General features: G+C 45.7%; 1 protein-coding gene and 1 pseudogene across 1 annotated transcript in view; both read right to left on the bottom strand.

Moving 5' to 3' along the window:
* Positions 1–6964: 6964 nt before the first annotated feature.
* On the bottom strand, positions 6965–7456 carry LOC115930221 (mitochondrial inner membrane protease subunit 1-like; annotated as a pseudogene).
* Positions 7457–11331: 3875 nt separating this feature from the next.
* Positions 11332–19678, bottom strand: part of OAS2 (2'-5'-oligoadenylate synthetase 2) — a 33177-nt gene continuing 24830 nt past the window's right edge. The window contains exons 7-10 of the mRNA XM_019039118.3: positions 17829–18117; positions 16456–16643; positions 15113–15351; positions 11332–13967 (exon numbers count right to left, since the gene is read on the bottom strand). Of these exons, the coding sequence (XP_018894663.1) occupies positions 13799–13967; positions 15113–15351; positions 16456–16643; positions 17829–18117 (885 nt within the window). The 3' untranslated portion in view covers positions 11332–13798. The remainder of the gene's footprint in view (positions 13968–15112; positions 15352–16455; positions 16644–17828; positions 18118–19678) is intronic.

The raw sequence follows: 19678 nt of genomic DNA, 5'->3' as shown, positions 1-19678 counted from the left end.
CTAGTAAGACTCAACTTGGTCATTGCACGCAAAGAAACACATCACAGCTAGGCGTGTTTTGGATGAACGAACCTAGTCAAATATCTGGCGTTGTTTTTCTCAGTTAGCACTTTGGGACAGGAGGCAAATAGCATTATTATAGTTTAATGGATATTCCAAGTTCCTTCTGTTGACCAATCTCCGTGGATGTCAGTGACTAAATACATGAATACAAGGTCGTTCTGCAGTGGGCAGGTCTATACAAACCTACCCCCAAAAGTTAGAAGAAGCTGAGAGGCCAAAGAAAGAGGCTGGTAAATCAAGTTTCTTAGGAAGAAATACTTAACAGGGTCTTACAAACTGAAGCCATGTCTGTGTCTTGTGCAGTGGGAAGACGAGATGGTGGATCCCCACGCTATTATGACTGCCCAGTGGGTTCTTGCTGCCCACTGCCTAGATAGAGCCGATTTATCAAGACAGGGGAATTGCAATAAAGAGTTTAATACTCATAGAGGCAGTTAAATGGGAGACTGGAGTTTTATTGTTAACTTAAATCAGCTTCCCTGAATATTCAGAGGCTAGGGGTTTTAGGCCAGGCACGGTGGCTCATGCCTGTAATCCCAGCACTTTGGGAGGCCGAGGCGGGTGGATCATGAGGTCAGGAGTTCGAGACCAGCCTGATCAACATGGTGAAACCCCATCTCTACTAAAAAATAAAAATAAAAAAATTAGCCGGGCATGGTGGCACATGCCTGTAATCCCAGCTACTCAGGAGGCTGAGGCAGGAGAATCGCTTGAACTCAGGAGGCGGAGGTTGCAGTGAGCTGAGATTGCGCCACTGCACTCCAGCCTGGGCAACAGAGTGAGAATCTGTCTCCAAAAAAAAAAAAAAAAAAAAAGATAGTTTGGAAGACGAAGGGTAGGGAATGAGGAATGTTGATTGGTGGGTTCGGGGCTGAAATCATAGGGAGTTGAAGATGTCTTCTTGTACCACATCAGTTGCTGGGTGGGGGCCATAAGGCCAGATGAGCCAGTTTACTGGTCTGGGTGGGACCAACTGATCCATCAGAATTCAGTGGCTGAAAATTATCTCTAACACCAGTCCTAGGTCTTACAATAGTAACATTACCCACAGGAGCAACTGGGGAGGTTAGGAATCTTGTGGCCTCTGTCTGCATGACTCCCGAGCTGTAATTTCTAATCTTGTGGTTAATGTGTTGATTTTACAGAGGTGGTTTGAGCTCTAAGCAAGGAGGGGGTTTCTTTTGGGGAAGGAGTCTTATCACCTTTGTTTTAAAGCTAAACTCCAAACTAAATTCCTCCCCAAATTTAGTTCAGCCTATTCCCAGGAGTGAAGAAGGGAAGCTTGGAGGTTAAAGGCAAGATGGAGTTGGTTAGGTCAGATCTCTTTCACCGTCATAATTTTCTCAGTGTTAGAATTTTTGCAAAGGCAGTTTCACTATTACTCCCATACCCAGGACTTATATACCATAAGGAAAGGATGATTCAGAAGGGATGCTTAGGGCAATTGATGTAGAAAACATCAAGGTGGTTTGACCTGGGAGCAAGATTTATAGCAAGTACCTGCTCTTCCACAAGGAACAATAGATAAACTGGAAATTTTAGGGGACTTCTTGGAACTGGGGTTAATCAGAAGCCCATATGGTGGATTAGCGTCTGAGATGGAGCTGCGTTGGCTTCCACAAAGACGTATTTTATTTCTACTCTCAAGAAACTTAAAACCTAGAGCAAATGCACCATGGCATATGAGATAGTTTGGATGTGTGTTCCCACCCAAATCTCACATTGAAATGTAATCTCCAATGTTGGAGGTCGGGCCTGGTGGGCAGTGATTGGATCATGGAGGTGGATTTCCCATGAATGGTTTGGCACCATCCCCCTTGGTACTGTTCTCACAATAGTGCATGAGTTCTCATGAGATCTGGTTCTTTAAAAGTGTGTAGCACCTCCTGCCCTCATTCTCTTGCTCCTGCTTTCGCCATGTGATTTGTCTGTTCACCCTTTGCCTTCCACCATGATTGGAAGCTTCCTGAGGCCTCCCCAGAAGCAGATGTTGCCATGCTTCCTGTACAGCTTGCAGAACTGTGAGCCAATTAAGCATCTTTTCTTTATAAACTGCCCAGTCTCAAGTATTTATTTATAGCAATGTGAGAATGGACCAAAACACCATATCATACAATACTTTAATACTTTAGCAACCAGCAAAGTTATACAACTGTCAGTTCTTGTTCTCATTCTAGCTCTATCTTAGCATGGGTTACCTGCAGACTGATGGACTCTCCTTCAATAACCATTGAGATGTCAGTTGATTTATTGGTAGATCCAAAACTCTCTTCCTACAGACCAACATAGTCTTTGGAAATAGTCATGGGAATAGGCTTTGGAAATATGTCCAAAGCCAAGATGCTAGATTTCCCTAGAGTGCACATCACTCAGAAGATTAAGGAAGACTTAGAGGAGGTGGTGTTTGCCATGATGCTTGAGATATGGGAGTGTGTCTGCTAAGATACGGGGTAAAGATATTCCAGGTAAAGAGGAAGCATGAGTCAGTCCCTGTGTGTGTGTATGAAAGACACATTCCATAGCAGGATAGCAGTTCAGTTAGCTGGAGTTTTCTTCCATGAAGACCCTGGTACAGGAATGGGTGGTGCATGTATGAGTGACACAAAAGAAGGTTCAGAGCTGTGTGTGGTGGCCCACACCTGTAATTCCAGCACTTTGGGAGGCCGAGGCTGTTCCATGTTATTGGTATTTGTTCCTTCTCTTTTGCTAGGTAGTATTCCATTGCATATCTTTGCCACAATTTATTTCTCTGTTCCTCTGTTGTTGAAACATTTGGGTCATTTCTAGTTTTTGGCTGTTATGAATAGAGTTCCTATGAACATGTGAGTGCAAATTTTTAAAAATATTATATTAATTACCCAGTCTGAGGTATTCCTTTAGAGCAATACAAGAGTATTGCTGGGTAATTAATAAAGAAAAGAGGTTTAATTGGTTCCTGGTTCTGCAGGCTATACAGGAAACATAGTAGCTTTTGCTTCTGGGGAGACCTCAGGAACCTTCCAGTCATGGCAGGAGGCAAAGGGGAGTGAGGTGTCTCACATGGTGGGAACAGGAGCAAGACAGGGGAGGTGCTAAACACTCTTAAATAACCAGAGCTCTGAAGAACTAACTCACTATCACGAGAAGAGCACCAAGGGGATGGTGCTGAACCATTCATGAGAAACACTTCCGTGATCTAATCACCTCCCATCAGGCCCTACCTCCAACATTGGGGATTACAATTCGACATGAGATTTGGGTGGGGACACAGCCAAGCCATATCAGATATATATTTTCATTGGGTATACACCTTAGGAATGGGTCCTTATAAGAGGGAGGCAGTGGGGCTGGGAGGTGGGGTGGTCAAAGCCAGAGGTATAAGGAGGAGAAAGCAATGAGACCATGGAGACAGAGATTATAGCAATTGCAGCTGCAAGCTGAGGAATGCAGGTGGCCTCTAGAAGGTGGAAGAGGCAAAGAATGGATCTCCCCTAGAGCCTCTAGAAGGAAGCAGCTCTATTGATACCTTGCTTCACTGCAAATAGGCAGTGGATCTCTGAAAAGCACGCAAGACACAAATCTTAGAGGTAATGAAGACCAAGGAAGCCCATTTCAGATTTCTGACCTCCAGAACTGTAATGGAATATATATATTTTTGTTGTTTTAAGCCACTAAGTTTCCGGTAATTTGTTACAGCAACCATAGGAAAGAATCAAATTCCAGCTCGGATCAAATTCCAGGCTCTTATAAGCTCTGCAGCCTTGAATCAGTTCTGCAACTGCCAAGTCCCTTTCCCCCTCTGTAAAATGTGAATCTATCAAGAGCATGTCAGAAGCATCCAATGTCAGTGTTCAGAAGTTGGCATTTAATCAGTAGGTGTTGAATGATGTAGTTCTGTCTCTTTTTTTTCTGACATGAGCATTGTGTTTGCAGGAGAAAAACTGCTCAGTGAAGGAAGAGGCAGGGCATGGAGGAACAAGAATGGGATGAATTTTATCTTACTCATTTCCTGGAGGAATTTTGACAAAGCAGAGACAAAGGCGAGTCCTCATTCCTAATTCACCAGGAGGCTGTTAGCCCAGCAACTGGGCGTGACTGTTCCTGCCCAGTGTGCTGGGTGACAGCTGTGTCCCAGGAGCCCCACATCCCCAGAGCTCCAGGTATATTGTGGCTTCATTTATATTTTTATTTTTTGTAAATTTTTTCTTTTTTTCTTTTCTTTTTTTTTTTTTGAGACGGAGTCTTGCTCTGTCATCCAGGCTGGAGGCTGGTGTGGCACGATCTTGGCTCACTGCAACCTCCACCTCCTGGGTTCAAGTGATTCTCCTGCCTCAGCCTCTGGAGTACCTGGGATTACAGGCGCCCACCACCATGCCTGGATAATTTTTGTATTTTTAGTAGAGACAGGAGTTGAACTGTCTCTACCTGCATGTTGGCCAGGCTGGTCTTGAACTCCTGACCCCAGGTGATCCGCCTGCCTCAGCCTCCCAAAGTGCCGAGATTACAGGCATGAGCCACCACGCCCAGCCAATTTTTTGTAAATTTTTTTCTAAGGTACTTTCGTTGTAGCATATCATGGCTTCAGGCCTCCTGGCACTGGGATTGTGGAGTGAGCTGCCATTTTCTTCCTCTTCCTCTCCAGGGCACAGAGACTGTCTGGATGGGGGAGGAAGAGAGGGGAGAGGAGAAACAGGTGGGACTTTGGAGGTCTTTGAAAAGAGTTTGACACAGGTTGGGGCAATTGAAACCCCAGGTCTCAGTCGTTGGAGCTGTTCTTTTCCTTTCTTTCTTTTTTAGAGACAGGGTCTTGCTCTGTTGCCCAGGCTAGAGTGCAGTGGGTTGATCAGAGCTCACTGCAGCATTGAGCTCCTGACCTCAAGCAATCCTCCTGCCTCAGTCTCCCAAAGCACTGGGTTATAGGTGTAAGCCACTGCCCAGCCCAGGCCTGTTCTTCTCTGTTTACACTCACTTTCTAGGTTTTCTCTCTAGTGTCATGGTTTAAATACTAACTGTTTGCCAATGCCCAGTGATAGAGTTTGGCTCTGTGTTGCCACCCAAATCTCACCTTGAACTGTAATAATCCGCACGTGTCAAAGGCTGGACCAGGTGGAGATAATGGAATCATTGGGCCGGTTTTTCCCATGCTGTTCTCGTGAGAGTGAGTTCTCATGAGACCTGACGGTGTTTTTTTGTTTGTTTGTTTTTGTTTTCCGGAATCTTGCTCTGTTGCCAGGCTGGAGTGCAGTGGCGCAGTCTTGGCTCACTGCAACCTCCGCCTCCTGAGTTCAAGTGATTCTCCTACCTTAGCCTCCGGAGTAGCTGGGATTACAGGTGCATGCCACGACGCCCAGCTAATTTTTGTATTTTTAGTAGAGACAGGGTTTCACTATGTTGGCCAGGATGGTCTCGATCTCTTGACCTTGTGATCCGCCTGCCTTGGCCTTCCAAAGTGCTAGGATTACAGGCGTGAGCTGCTGCACCTGGCCTGACCTGATGGTTTTATAAGGGGCTTCCTCCTCTGGTCAGTGCTCATTCTCTCACCTGCCGCCGCCCTGTGAAGAGGTGCCTTCTGCCATGGTTGCAAGTTTCCTGAGATCTCCCCAGCTATGCAGAACTGTAAGTCAATTAAACTGCTTTTCTTTATAAATTACCCAATCTCAGATATGTCTTTATTAGCAGCATGAGAAGAGACTAATACACCCAGTGTGGTAGACTGAATAATTACCTCCTCAAAATGTCCATGTCCTAATCCCCAGAACCTGTGAATATGTTACCTTATATGGCATAAAGGACTCTGCAGATATGATTAAGTTAAGAATTTTGCAGGGGGAGATTATGCTGGTGGGTTTGATGTAATCCCAAGGGTCCTTATACGAGGGAGACAAGAGATAAGTGTCAGTAGTAGTAGATGTGATGAGGAAATCGAGAGGTTGGGGTGATGCCAGGAAGGGGTCGTAAACCAAGCAATGTGGGTGATTGCTCTGAGCCCCGCCAGGCTGGAATCAAGGTGACAGCTGGGCTGCCTTCCTTTCTGGAGGCTCTGGGGAGAATCCGCTTCCAGACTCACTCTTGTGGGCAGAATTCTGTTCCATGTGGTTGCAGGGCAGAGGGCCCTGTCTCCATGCTGGATGTTGGCTGGGGCTGTTCTTAGCTTCTGGAGGGTGCCATGTTTCCTGATCCATGGCTCCTTTCATCTTCAAACCAGTGACAGCAGCTCAGGTTTGTCTCCTGCCTCTTCTCTAGTGAATCTCTCTACCTTCAGCTGGGAAAGGGTCTCTGTTTCTAAGGACTCATGTGATTAGTAGGTTGGTGCAAAAGTAATTACAGTTTTTGCCATTGCTTTCAATTAGGATATGCACATCTTTGGGGGGCTATTCCTCTGCTCTCCTGTACCCCTTCTTGCCTCCCATGGGTTTAGTGGCATTTTCTCTCCTGCTGTCAGAAGGAATTGAGCTTCAAGTTCATAGTGGTCACTGGCTGGCCACCCCATTCTTCCATTATCCTAGCCATCATTCTGGCCAAATCCTCCTTTCAAATGGAGTCTCACTCTATCACCCCAGGCTGGAGTGCAGTGGCACCATCTTGGCTCACTGCAACCTCTGCCTCCCGGGTTCAAGCAATTCTTGTGCCTCAGCCTCCCAGGTAGCTGGCATTACAGGCATGCCACTATGCCCGACTAATTTTTTTTTGTATTTTTAGTAGAGACGGGGTTTCACCATGTTGCCCAGGCTGGTCTTGAACTCCTGGCCTCAGGTGATCCACCCGCCTAAGCCTCCCAAAGTGTTGGGATTACAGGCATGAGCCACTGTGCCTTTTTTTGTTTTTCTGAATCGCAAATAGTTTATTGGTAAGTACATGGTTTTAATGGGAGTAATAAATTCACATGAATAGGAGACAATAATCAAGTCAAAAGAATACATGCTTACCAATCATCAGAAAATCTGTGGCCATTGGAGCTGGCACGTAAAAACTCAAAATCACTCAGAGGCCGAAACTTAAAGAAGATTCGTCCTCTTATTAGTCGATATGGAATAGGTCCATAGTACCTGGAATCTGTAGAATTCTGTAGATTATCACCTTCTAACTAAACATGACCCACTGGCACATAACTACGGCTTTTAAAGAAATCTGATGGACTAGTGGCGAGGATTTTGTCTCCTTCCAATTACTTTTTTACAAATATTTGATTTTGGATCACTTGGGCTTTTTGCAATCACAATGTCACCTCTTTGAATACCATAAAAATGTACACCAAGATTTTCTGCAAAGACAATATCTGAATTTTGAATTGTAGGCTCCGTTGGTGGTCCAGAACACATGACAACACCACCAATGTATTCAAAAGCACAATATAGCCATACTGAATAGCATAGCCAACAAGTCGAAAGCCTTTCCTCAGAACATCACAAAGCATAGTTCTAGGTAGACTCTGCCACCATCGGCCTTGGGCCCTAAAGAACCCTGAAGACCCTCAACCAGGACACAGGTATGCCAAGGCCTTTTTATCTTGCTCTTTCAACTTTGGGATCTTTTCCCTTCTGGCCAGGGCTTCAGTTAAGCCCTTTGTGAGCCTTTTTCTCCTGGCTGAGCCTTGGCAAAAGATCTTATTTTGTAACCACCCCTGCCCCCAAGCTGAGCTTTTCCCCTTTTCCTGCCAATAACTCCCTGCCCTGCCAATTGGAGCCCCACATCCTCATTCCCTCAGGAACATGACGAGTTTCCCTCTGCATTTCCCAGCCTGGCCCTACACCCAAGGGACACTGGCTTGGATACGGCACCTCTTTGAGGAACTCCATCCAAGATGAGCATGCAGGACACTGTTGCTTGGATGGGACCCTCCTGGTTGGGCTGAGTTGCTGGGATCCTCATATCCTGCTCTCCTTGCCAGATTCTTCCCTCCAGGTCTACACAACACTCCAGTGCACCCAGCCCAACTCACATAGGGCAGTACCAGGCAAAGGAGAGCTTCCTTCCTCACCTTTCCCCTGTTTGAGGTTTATCCCAGGCACTGGTGCCAGTGAATGGAACCGAGGAGTGATAGCGTCTTACCTGCTGCAATCTGACCAAGCTCAGCTGGAGGAGCCTTGGGTCAGAGCAGCCAAAGCCCTCCAGCATGCAGGCTCCTTTTATCCACAACCTCTCCCCACTGGTGACCTCGTTCGTGGTCGGTCACTCAAACTCTTCCTAAACTGCCCCCTGGGCCATTGGCCACTCACCATGAGTGGTCCTGCGTCTAATCATTGCTTCCTTCCTTTGATGTAAGTGGGGATCTTGTTGCTAGGGTAACCGGGGTGGAACTATAGGTCTGGGGTCTTGACCTTGAACTCTGTTTAACTGGATTCTCGTTAGGTTCTTGGCTTGTTTCCCTTTTGTGGTTAGGAGAATGCACACCCTTCCACATTTCTGTCCTGGTTTCTCCATATTTTGTTCTCTTTCTTTGAAGTCTGTCTGGCCTATACATTTTCTCTGGAATTTGCTAACTCAATTGCTTTTGTTTCTCGTAGCCAATGTTGGTGTCAAATTTAAAAAATTGATTTGGCAAGGACACATAATGGATTGTGCTGTGTGCTCTGTACTGTCTCATGCCTGGAGGCACACCATGTTTGGCTGTCCCTCCTGCTAACACTGAGATTAAACTGTGGATTTGGTACCAGGAATGGTGGCTCATGCCTGTAATACCAGCACTTTGGGAGGCTGAGGTGAGAGGATTGCATGAGATCAGGAGTTTGAGACCAGTCTGGCAACATGGTGAAACCCCGTCTCTACAAACAAATTTTAAAAATTAGCTAGGCGTCGTGGTGTGCAGTTGTGGTCCCAGCTACATAGGAGGCTGAGGTGGGAGGATCATTTGAGTCTGGGAGATTGAGGCTGCAGTGAGCTGTGATTGTGCCACTGTACTCCTGCCTGGGTAACGGAGTGAGACCCTGTCTCAAAATTAAAAATAAAAAAATAAAAATAAACCCTGTGGATTTGGGAGGTGACATCCCCCCACCCCATTATAGCCTTTCCCATCATTTCATCTAATGGTTTCACCCATTGCTAATCTCTGCCTAAATCATTTATTTTATTGTAGGTTGCAAAATTAAAGCCATCCTCATAGGGTTAACGTGAATTCTGGACAGAAATATTGTTGTAATTAAGCATTAATCATGCTGCACTTCCTTGTAACTGAATGGCAGGAGCACTAGATACTGACCATTTACATCCCCATTGTTCCTATAGGATCTCTGACATTAGAATCATAAGGCTTTTGGCCAGGCACGGTGGCTCACATCTGTAATCCTAGCACTTTGGGAAGCCGATGCAGGCAGATCACCTGAGCTCAGGAGTTCAAGACCAGCCTGAGAAACATGGTGAAACCCAGTCTCTACAAAAAAATACAAAAATTAGGTGGGTGTGGTGGTGTGTGCTTGTAGTCCCAGCAACTCAGGAGGCTGAGGTAGGAGGATCAGTTGAGCCTGGGAGATGGAGTTTGCAGTGAGCCAAGATCATACTGCCGCACTCCAGCCTGGGTGACACAGCTAGACCCTGCCTCAAAAAAAAAAAAAAAAAAAAAAACCAAAAAAAAACAAACATAAGGCTTCTGTTTAAGAATTGCTTAAGATGTTCTTCCGATCCTGAGTTCCAGCAGAACAGCTGATGGCAACCAGTTTGAAGACCCCAACAGAGGCACTGAGTCGGCAGTACTATGAGAACACAGTTTCTTCCTCTCCCTGTCCCATGACTTCACGCTGCACTCTTCAACCAATCAATGATCTCCACACTTTGGCCCACTCCCAAACCCTTAAAAACCCTAGCCCCCAACTCTTCAGGGAGGCGGATTTGAGATTTCCTCCTATCTCTGCATTTGGCAGCCCTACAATGAAACCTCTTTGTCTGCTGCAACCTGGTGTCTCAGCCTATTGACTTGCTGTGTGCATTGGGCAAGAAACCTATTACGGTTACAAAATGATGATGTTTCTAATTTGTCATCTTTTAAACATTTATTAAATGAAATTCTTCCGTAAAAAAAATAATAAAATTTCCTTGTCAGTTATGGCTGCTCTTTTAATCCTGAAATACAGTTTGTATAAGAAAGGCTGGGTTTAATTATTGCCTATTCAGGGCCATTTGTTGCCAATTTTCTGAGAAAGAATTGGTGCCCTAGCTACTTCCAGTAGTGACCCATGACTGCATGTTTCTTGATTACTGTGAACATTTTATTCTCTTTGCTCTTAATGAATTTAAATGTCTACTGAGTGCTGAGAAGACATTGATGAGAAAAACTGAAATGATCCCGTTCTGCCTTTGTATGGCTTTGAGCAGCTCACCTTTTTCTTTATGGTCTTTCTCATCATATACATCTCACTTGGCACGTGTGGTAAACTGCCCTTCATTTTTCTTTTCTTTTCTTTCTTTTTTTTTTTTTGAGATGGAGCCTCACTTTGTTGCCCAGGCTGGAGTACAGTGGCGCGATCTTGGCTCACTGCAACCTCTGCCTCCCAGGCTCAAGTAATTCTCCTGTCTCAGCCTCCTGGGTAGCTGGGATTACAGGCGTCTGCAACCATGCCCAGCTAATTTTTTGTAGTTTTAATAGAGGTGGAGTTTCATCATGTTGTCCAGGCTGGTCTCAAACTCCTAATCTCAAGTGATCTGTCTGCCTCGGCCTCCCAAAGTGCTGGGATTACCGGTGTGAGCCATCAAGCCCGGCCCTTCATTTTTCTTTAAGAGATTTAGGGCTATGTGTTCCAGTTCCTCCAGCCAAGCCCTGTGAGGATGGGGGCAGCGTCTCAGAGTTTCCTCTTCCGTGTTTCCTGCCTATGTAACTAGTGCAAGTTTGGGCATCCAGAAGGCCCTGGTAACTAGTTGTAGATTGAGTAGATGTGTACTTAAAGTGGTCATTCTTTCATTAAACGTTTTTTATCATTTAAAAAACTTTTTAAAAATTATTTTTGCTTTTTCTTCTCATGCTTGTTTCCTGTATTCTTCCATTTTTCAACATCTTCATATATATTTCTTTTGCCTGCATCCTGGACAAGAGTAGTGGTGCATTCCAACACCTAATCTGTGACACCAGCTGACTGTCCTGCAATTTAAGTCAAGTCTGGCACTGACTACCTGGAATGTGTGTAGATCCCACAATTTAAAGAGCAAGGTCCTCACCAAGTCCACCCTTCTTTCAGACTCCAGACATACATGGGGTCCCCAGGTTACCCACACCTCTGTCTGACTTGGTTACAAACTTGGGAGTTTCCGTGACTTTCCTTCAGTTTTGATAATTTGCAGAATGACTCATAGAACTCAGGAAAATGCTCTACTTACAATCACCATTTTATTATAAAGAATACAAATGAAGAGCCAGACAAAGAGTATGTAGGGTGGCAAGCACTGGAAGGGCCCAGAGCTCAGGAGCCTTTGTCCCTGTGGAATCAGGATGCGCTACCTTCCTAGTACATTGGAATGTCTGCTAATCTGGAAGCTCCCCAAGCCTCACTGTCCAGAGTTTTTACTGGTGTTTCTTTACATAGGCATCATTGCTTAAATCACTGGCCATGTTAAAATTGAACTCAATTTCCAGCCCCATCACCTCCTTGGAGATTAGGGGTGGGATGGGGCTGAAAATTCTAATGCTTTAACCACATGCTTGGTCTTTCTGGCTTGGCCAACTCCTTCCTTGAAACTAAGGGCCCACCATGGGTAACCTTGTTAGCATAAACCCAGGGATGGGTGAAAAGGGCTTGTTATGAATACAAAAGACACTCCTATCAGGAAACTCTAGAATTTTTGAAGCTGTGTGCTAGGAACTAGGCACAAAAGCCAGATACATTCTTTATTGTATCACAACTGGTATATGCAACAGTGATAAAAGTTTAAGTGAGGGTATGTGAGGTTAAAGCACCTAGACCTTCAAGTATCTTTAAGGCTAAAGCCCAAGGAAAAAGTCTTTTGATTTGGCAAAAGGATACTCCTGGGCGGGGGGAGAAAGGCAGGCTCAGAAGGAAAAGACAACAGCCTCACATAAATATGGCAACAGTTATAATCTGAGCCTTTGGAGAACTTGAAGTTCTAATGAAAGGGTTGGCTGGCTGCTGGCATAGAGGATGTCTGTGTCAGCAGGGGCAGGAAGGGTTTTGTATACAGAGGAAACAGACAGGACGTGGATGAGTTGGAAGCACAGAGAGCAAGATCACAGAGTTATGAGAACCAAGGGGCAAGTAAAGAGCTTTGCTTTGAAGACACAGAGGATTCCTTTTTTAGACTGGAAGGAAAAAGGAGGAGCTAATTGGAAAAATACAAGAAAAAAAATACAAGTTGACAGAAATATGATGCACATAAAGTGGATGACAGCAACTATTTTTAAAGGCAGGCTGCCTGCAGAGAGGGAGTTCAGCAAGGCAAGACTTTATGAAAGGGTTTGCAGTCTTGATTGATTTCAAGAAGTCCAAGAAGCAAGGGAAGGAGGAATAGGGACCATCAAGGGAGGAATGGATGTGAGTGACTCTTTCTCATGGTGAGCCGAGTCTTTAAAAGCGATTGCCAGACGACCTCTAGAAGTTTCTTTTAGAATTATTATTCAGGATTCTATGGCTTCTGGATGAGAACATCTCATTGACAATAGGATGGATCCTAGCTCCACAACTTCCTGGTGTCTGCATTGTCTAAAAAGAAAAACATATGTGGGAGAGCAATGTCTCCTAATAGTTACAATCATTGCTTAAAAGAGTTAGGGGAAAAAAGGGGGGACCTGTATCTGGGAAGGTAACTATTGCCAGAGACAATTTTTTGGTATTTATTTATAATGCATATCTTAATAATTAGAGCTAACCCCACGGTTGGCTTGGCCACCTCTTCCCTACATTCCACCCAGGGTTGGGGTGTAGGGTTCCTCTACTGCTAGGGTTCTCACCTAGGGCAGAAGACACATGATAAAATCTCAAGACACTTTTAATTGTCACAACTGGGTGGCATCTAGTGGGTAGAGGCCAGAGATGCTGCTCAACATCCTACAATGCACAAGACAGCCTCCAAACAAAGAACTGTCTAGCCCCAAATGTGAGTAAGTATCAAAGTTGAGAAATCCTGCTTTAAAGAAAGAACCTGGTGGAGAGAACCAAGTATATCCGGAGGGAGGATATCCTGGTGGAATATATCAGGTATATCTTGGTAGGTAGGGAGGGCTTTGGAGAGGTGTGGCAGACATCCTTGGGTGGCCAGTGCAACCCACCTCCACAGTCATCTTTGTAGCCACCTTCAAGTTATAGGTAACCACATGACATTTCTGAGCAATGAAATGGAAGAAAATTTGCGGATGAAGCTTCTAATAAAATCACTGTGTTCTTGACCTTTGGGTATCTTTTCCTTCTTCCTGCTTGGATCGTGAACCTGCCATCTGGAGGCACCGTGGCTGCTTTCAGGGCCATAAGTACTCAAATTAACAGCTAAAGAGGGTGGAGCCAAAAGCCAAAGGCAGAAAGATCTGTGAACCCAGGGGAACGTTTGACAATGTCTGAAGACTTTTGGTTGTCACTGGGAGAGGAGGGCTAGTGGCATCTACTGGGTAGAGACTAGGGATGCTGCGCAGCACCCTGCAGTGCATGAATCTGGGGTTACCTGCCTGAGGATCACTTGTAGTGGGGGCTTAGGGGGCTGACCAGCTGTTTAAGCTCCTGTGAGCTGGGTTTCCTTTATTTGTGTCTGAGTTAATTTCAGGTTGCTACAGTAGGAGAAGTTCTTTGATTCAAGCCTGTTACAGGGCTATTTCCAGACAACGCCTCCTTTAGATGACTTTTACCGGCACTTTCCAAGGTGGTATTGGGTTTCCAGTCCCATCCTTGAAGCAGGGAGAGGATAACCATTCCTTTGCTTCTTTTGCCAGAAGATGCCAACACCAACGGTCCCCTCCACCCACGTCACCTGTGGGTTCGGCTGGGTCCAAGATCACAGGCCTGAATGAGAGGTTAGAAGGCATTAGGAGATTCCAAAACCCAGTGACTTCAGAATTTGGGGTCCATCCTATAATACTTTCAGCAATAAGACAATGTGTTCTTACAGCTTAGATGTCAGCAACTCAAATTTACTAGTAGGGTTCAAAGTAACTTTCTAGAGGCCGCGTGCAGTGGCTCATGCCTGTAATCCCAGCACTTTGGGAGGCTGAAGTGGGAGGATCACTTGAGGGCCAGGAGTTCGAGAACATCCTGGCCAACATCCAGAAACCCCATCTCTACTAAAAATACAAAAATTAGCTGGGTGTGGTGGTGCGCACCTGTAGTCCCAGCTACTTCGGAGGCTGAGGCAGGAGAACCAGCTTGAACCCGGGAGGCAGAGGTTGCAGTGAGCTGAGATTGTGCCACTGCACTCCAGCCTGGGTGACAGAGTGAGGCTCTGTCTCAAAAACAAAAACACAAAAACAAAAACAAAAGCAACTTCCTAGAATTACATTGTATTTGCCAAAAGTGTTTTGAAAGCTGTTAACTGCTATACTCATGAAGGCATAATGAAGGCATAATCTAAATATCTCCTCCTTGCTATGTCAGCTAAAATATGATACATAGTTTAATCAAATACAATGTTGCCAAGAACCCAGGGTAGGCAACCCACCGGGGGTCTCCTTCTCTCTTACTTCTCCTCTATTCTTTTTCAATGCTCCTTTATTTTCTCTCTTTCCTTTCCTCTGGTTTCCATTGTTTTTGTCCCTTGCTGGTGGCCCTAAGCAGATGGATATGATTTCTTACTATTCTTGAAGGTCTGAAAGAGTAGATAAACCCTAACCCAATAAAAACCCTGCAGGATAAATCGGCCCGTGAATGATAGCGTTAATTCTTAGGGACACGCTTCCAACTCTAACACCTCTTAGATGAAAGCAGCTCAGGGACGTGGTATCTTGAACCTTCCTTCTCTATTTTTTCTGAACAGCATTTTCTCCTGCCCCTCCTAGGTTTTATCCCTGGAGACTGTGACAGGTTCTGTTGGCTAGCACTTTCCCCCATCATGCAAGGAATGAATCGCGACCCCAGCAGAGGAAAATCCAGGTTGCTGAGATAGTGTTCAAGGGAATCAGGTTAACAAAAGTACGGGGCTAGGGTGAGGGCACCTGGTTTTCTGCAACTGGCTCAGTAGAAACTTCCTCACGGTCTCATCTTCAAAGTTGTAATTGACCTTCCAGAAGATGCAGAGCTGCTGATATTGTGTGACCAGCTCCAGGACTGTCCGGAAACCTTCTGCAGTGTCAAAATCCGGCACTCCACTCCCCTGCTCCCAGGCATAGATGGTGAGCAGCTCCAAGGCATACTTTGGGGGCAAAGACCCCTTTGGCTTCAGTTTCCTTTCACACTAGGTAAGAGTGGGAACATCAGACGAACTGGTTAGCCTAGGAGCTCAGTGAGAGCCGCACAGGGACCACAGCAAGGCAACTGAGTCACAGTGTCATGCTGGTGTGCTCACACTCTGCAGCTTGGATGTCTAAACTGTACAGCTTACAGGAGTCCACCTGGCAGCAGCACACCTGAGTTTCTTTGTTGTGCTTTTGACCATATATGCCTTCCTAGGACAATAATATAGCTACAGTTTACTAGAAACCCACTGCATGCCAGCTATGGGCCCAGGCATTTACCCACATCATTCCTAATCTTCCCCACAACGCAGGCAGCATGACCTGCATTTTAGATGAAGACTTTGAGGCTGCGGGAAGTGGAGTGACTCACTCAAGGTCACGCCACAGCCCCAAGTCTTCTGACACGCCATGCCAGCTCTCTGATTTTCTGGGATGAAAACTACAGAGTTTGGTCTTGGTTTCACATTTCAGGGAGCTGGACACAGAAAGGAGGCGTCTCAGGAAGAGCTGATATCGTGCTTGATGTTTACTGTCATGAGTATATTCAGAAGCTACTTTGTGTGCAAGTGAGGGGAAACTGGGTAGAGACTAGGGATGCTGCTCAGCACCCTACAGTGCGTGAATCTGGGGTTACCTGCCTGAGGATCACTTGTAGTAGGGGCTTAGGGGCTGAGCAGTTGTTCAAGCTCCTGTGAGCTGGGGGTATAGAAAATGCAGCCCCGGTTCCACCTACAGCTTCAACCTGCCTTCTGAGAGAGAGCATGTGCACCGGGAAGCAGAAAAGTCCTATTGGCAACGTGTGGGCATGTGAATCCCAGCTTTCACCCACCCTCTGTAGGCAAGGTCACTTGGATTCCTGCAGAATTCTTTGGCCAGTGTGAGGGCAAAGTAAACCACATGTAGCAGCTTTGATGGGCAGAAGCCATCAACGCCTGACCCAAATGAATAGGGTTAGTGATGGGAACATCGTAAAGATACCCAGTGGGCAGATTCTCCAAAGTGGCTCAGCCCTCAGCATGGGAGATTGTGGGCAACAGGGCTTAATGTTCATGGCTTACTGGTAAAAATAATAACCCCATGGTCAGAACAAGGACTGTCCTTACCTCTTTGTACCAGTGCTTCACCAGGCGAATTAAATCCTTTAGTTTGGTGGGCCGGGAGCGAATGAAGTTTCGCTGCAGGACTGTGAAACAGGTAGAAAACTCTCCTCCCGGGAGGTCCGAGGATTTATACAGATCAATGAGCCCTGCATAAACCTCGGGGCTGGGTGTGGAGCCAGAACTCAGCTGACCTGGCATGAGGGAGAGATTGACATCCTGCTTTAATACACGTAGTAAGTAACAGATTCCAAAACATTTTTGACAAATATGATTTAATTCTTGGAAATTACTCTGAATAGTATTAGCGTATTTAAAAGACTGATGTCTAAGACATAGGGAGCATCTCCAGAATAATGAGATATGTAAAAATTATGTGTTCTACACGGGTGCAGCTGGTATTATTAAAGTATTATCTAGACTTAAACTAACAGAGCAGCCACCAGCCAATGTGGCCATTTGCACTCACATTCATTAAAGGGAATGAAAATTAAAAATTTAGTTCCTCAGTTGCTGTAGCCACATGTCAAGCTCTCAGTAGTTGTAGAACCCAGACATAGAACATTTTCATGATCACAGAAAGATCTCTGGGATGACACTGATCTGGACTTTGTGAACTACCGCCCCCTGGGCTAAATCTGGTGCACTGCTTCTTGTTTGTTTTTTGTTGTTGTTGTTGTTGTTGTTGTTGTTTGCTTTTTTGAGACAGAGTTTTGCTCTGTTGCCCCAGACTGGAGTGCAGTGGCATGATCACAGCTCACTGCAGCCTCCATCTCCTGGGCTCAAGCAATCCTCCCACCTCAGCCTCCTGGGTATCTGGGACTATAGGCGTGTGCCACCATGCCTGGCTAATTTTGTTTATTATTTATTTATTTATTTATTTATTTATTTATTTTTGGGATGAAGTCTCACTATGTTGCCCAGGCTGGTCTCGAACTCCTGGATCAAGCAATCATCCCACCTTGGCCTCCCAAGATACTGGGATTACAGATGTGAGCCTCTATGCCCAGCCCAACTGCTTGTTTTGTTTGTGTGTTTGTTTGTTTGTTTGTTTTCAGACGGAGTCTCACTCTGTTACCCAGGCTGGAGTGCAGTGGCACAATCTCGCACTGCAACCTCCACCTCCCGGGTTCAAGCAATTCTCCTGCCTCAGTCTCCCTGATTACTGGGATTACAGGCATGCACCCCCATGCTTGGAAAAGAGAAATGGGACCAAAATCGTCTACAAGTGTGAAGTATTACTGCCATGACTAATGCCACTTGCTGGGGCCAGGGACCCATGAGTGGCACATGTTTTCAGAGCCCGTAATCAAGTCATGTGGCTCTCCCTCCACCTTCTGTCCACCATCAGTTCCAAGCTAAGGTCTGGGGAGCCTTACCCAGTGCATTAAAGGCAGGAAGCACATCAAAGCTGACACTTTCGTTGAGGACTTTGGATTTCAGAGAGAAGCTCAGCACCCTGGGAGCCTTCCACTTGGGAGGCTCAAAGCTGACTTCAAGCTCCTCCTCCTTCTCCCTCGAAAAGGCTTTCAGCTGTTCATGGATTTCCTTGACGATTTTGTGCCGCTCATTTTTTTGGGAGGTGTAGCTTTTAAGTGAGTTATGGAACACGATGAGATCGGCATCAGAGCCAGTCTTCAGAGCTGTGCCTTTGGCGGTTGATCCTCCCTAAGGAAGAAAGGAAGGTTGAGATCCAGAATTTCCTTGACCGAGGAGTCCTGTGCCCCCATGGGCTGGCACCAGTTGGGCTAACTGACACTGTTTCCAAGGCCAAGTTCTGCGTTAGGGTCCAGTGAGGGCTGAGTCCAAAGCAAAGGGTTTTCTTTTACAAACTAATAGATAATGCAGTTATTAAACAATACAGTTCCCAAGGCAATTATTCTCCTGCCTTTTATACATGAACAACTGATGGGCTAGTTACAAGTTACCTGCTTCTCAGGTCAATTTCCTAAAGATTTTCCTAAAGACATATTTAGCTTTATTTGGATTCCTGTAACCAAATAAATCGAGTGGAATGCAATAATTATGGTGAAGGTGCTCATCTGTTCTTTGATGTGTGTTTTCTCCTGCAGGTCTGGCGATCATTGGGTGAATATCCATAATTGAGGTACAGGGTTGGTAAACTTTCTGCAAAAGGGCCAGATAGTAGCTATTTTAGGCTTTGTGGGCTATTTATGTCTCTGCCATTGAGGCTTCTCCCTTCCCTCCCTCCTCCTCTTCCTCCTCTTTCTCCTCCATTTAGTTTCTGTAGAGAAAAATGTTTATTTTATCCATGGATATTAAATGCCTGATTACATGGGTTAAGGAGGTGAGGAAAGGGTGTGTTCTATTTCCTGTATGCAGATCCTCAATTCATCCCTGTTCCAGCCCCCTTCATTCATGCAGGCCACCTTTGTCTTTAAGAGGTGGGCTTCGGCGGCTCCTCTCAGACTGTAGCCCCTTCCTTACAATCTCTAGGTGTCACCTTCCTCTGGCCTTAGCAGAGAAACCTTCAACCAACTTCAGGAAGATGGAAAGCAATGTCTTATCTGCCGATGGCTCCCTTTTCTTCTTTGATGTGTCATATACCTTTTATTTTTCACTGACTATCATGTGAATGGGGTTTCAGGAAGGAGAGGAGAAAGCACAGGCTTTGACAATTCTAACACTGATCAGAAACTCAGTCCTGTTTTCACTCCAGTGACCTTCAATGAGACAGTTCACTCATTGCCCTGGGGCTATTGGTGCCATTTCCCAGGCCCCTCTTCTCTAGTTGCACAGATTTGTTCTGGCATCAACGCAGAAGTTTACGCGTACATAATAACATTTTCCTCCTTCCCTTCTTGTGACCACGGGGACACGTTTATCTGGTCATGTGACCAGTAAACAGAGAGAAACATGTCAGCCCCGTGGCCTTTGAGCCACGGACAAGAATGACAAAAGCCTCTGAATCTCTAGCTCAGCTGATGGGGCAAGCCGGGCTCCAGTCACTCAAAGGAGAAGGAGATTCTAAGCTCCTTAGAATCTGCAGTGGTTTCAATGGTGGACCCCTAAAAATACATGCTCTGGGGGCCTGTGGATGTGCCCTTATTTGGAAAAAGGGTCTTCGCAGATGTAACTGAGTTAAGGACCTGGAGATGAGATCATTCTGGATCAGGCTGGGCCCTAAATCCAATGACAAGTGTTCTTAGAAAAGAAGAGAAGGGGGAGGACACAGAAGAAAAGGTGTGATGACAGAGGCAGAGACGGG

Source organism: Gorilla gorilla, chromosome 10, assembly GCF_029281585.2.
Source record: "Gorilla gorilla gorilla isolate KB3781 chromosome 10, NHGRI_mGorGor1-v2.1_pri, whole genome shotgun sequence".
Taxonomy (NCBI): domain Eukaryota; kingdom Metazoa; phylum Chordata; class Mammalia; order Primates; family Hominidae; genus Gorilla; species Gorilla gorilla.
Note: the sequence above shows the minus strand (reverse complement) of the source record. Positions and strands in the feature narration are given on the sequence as shown.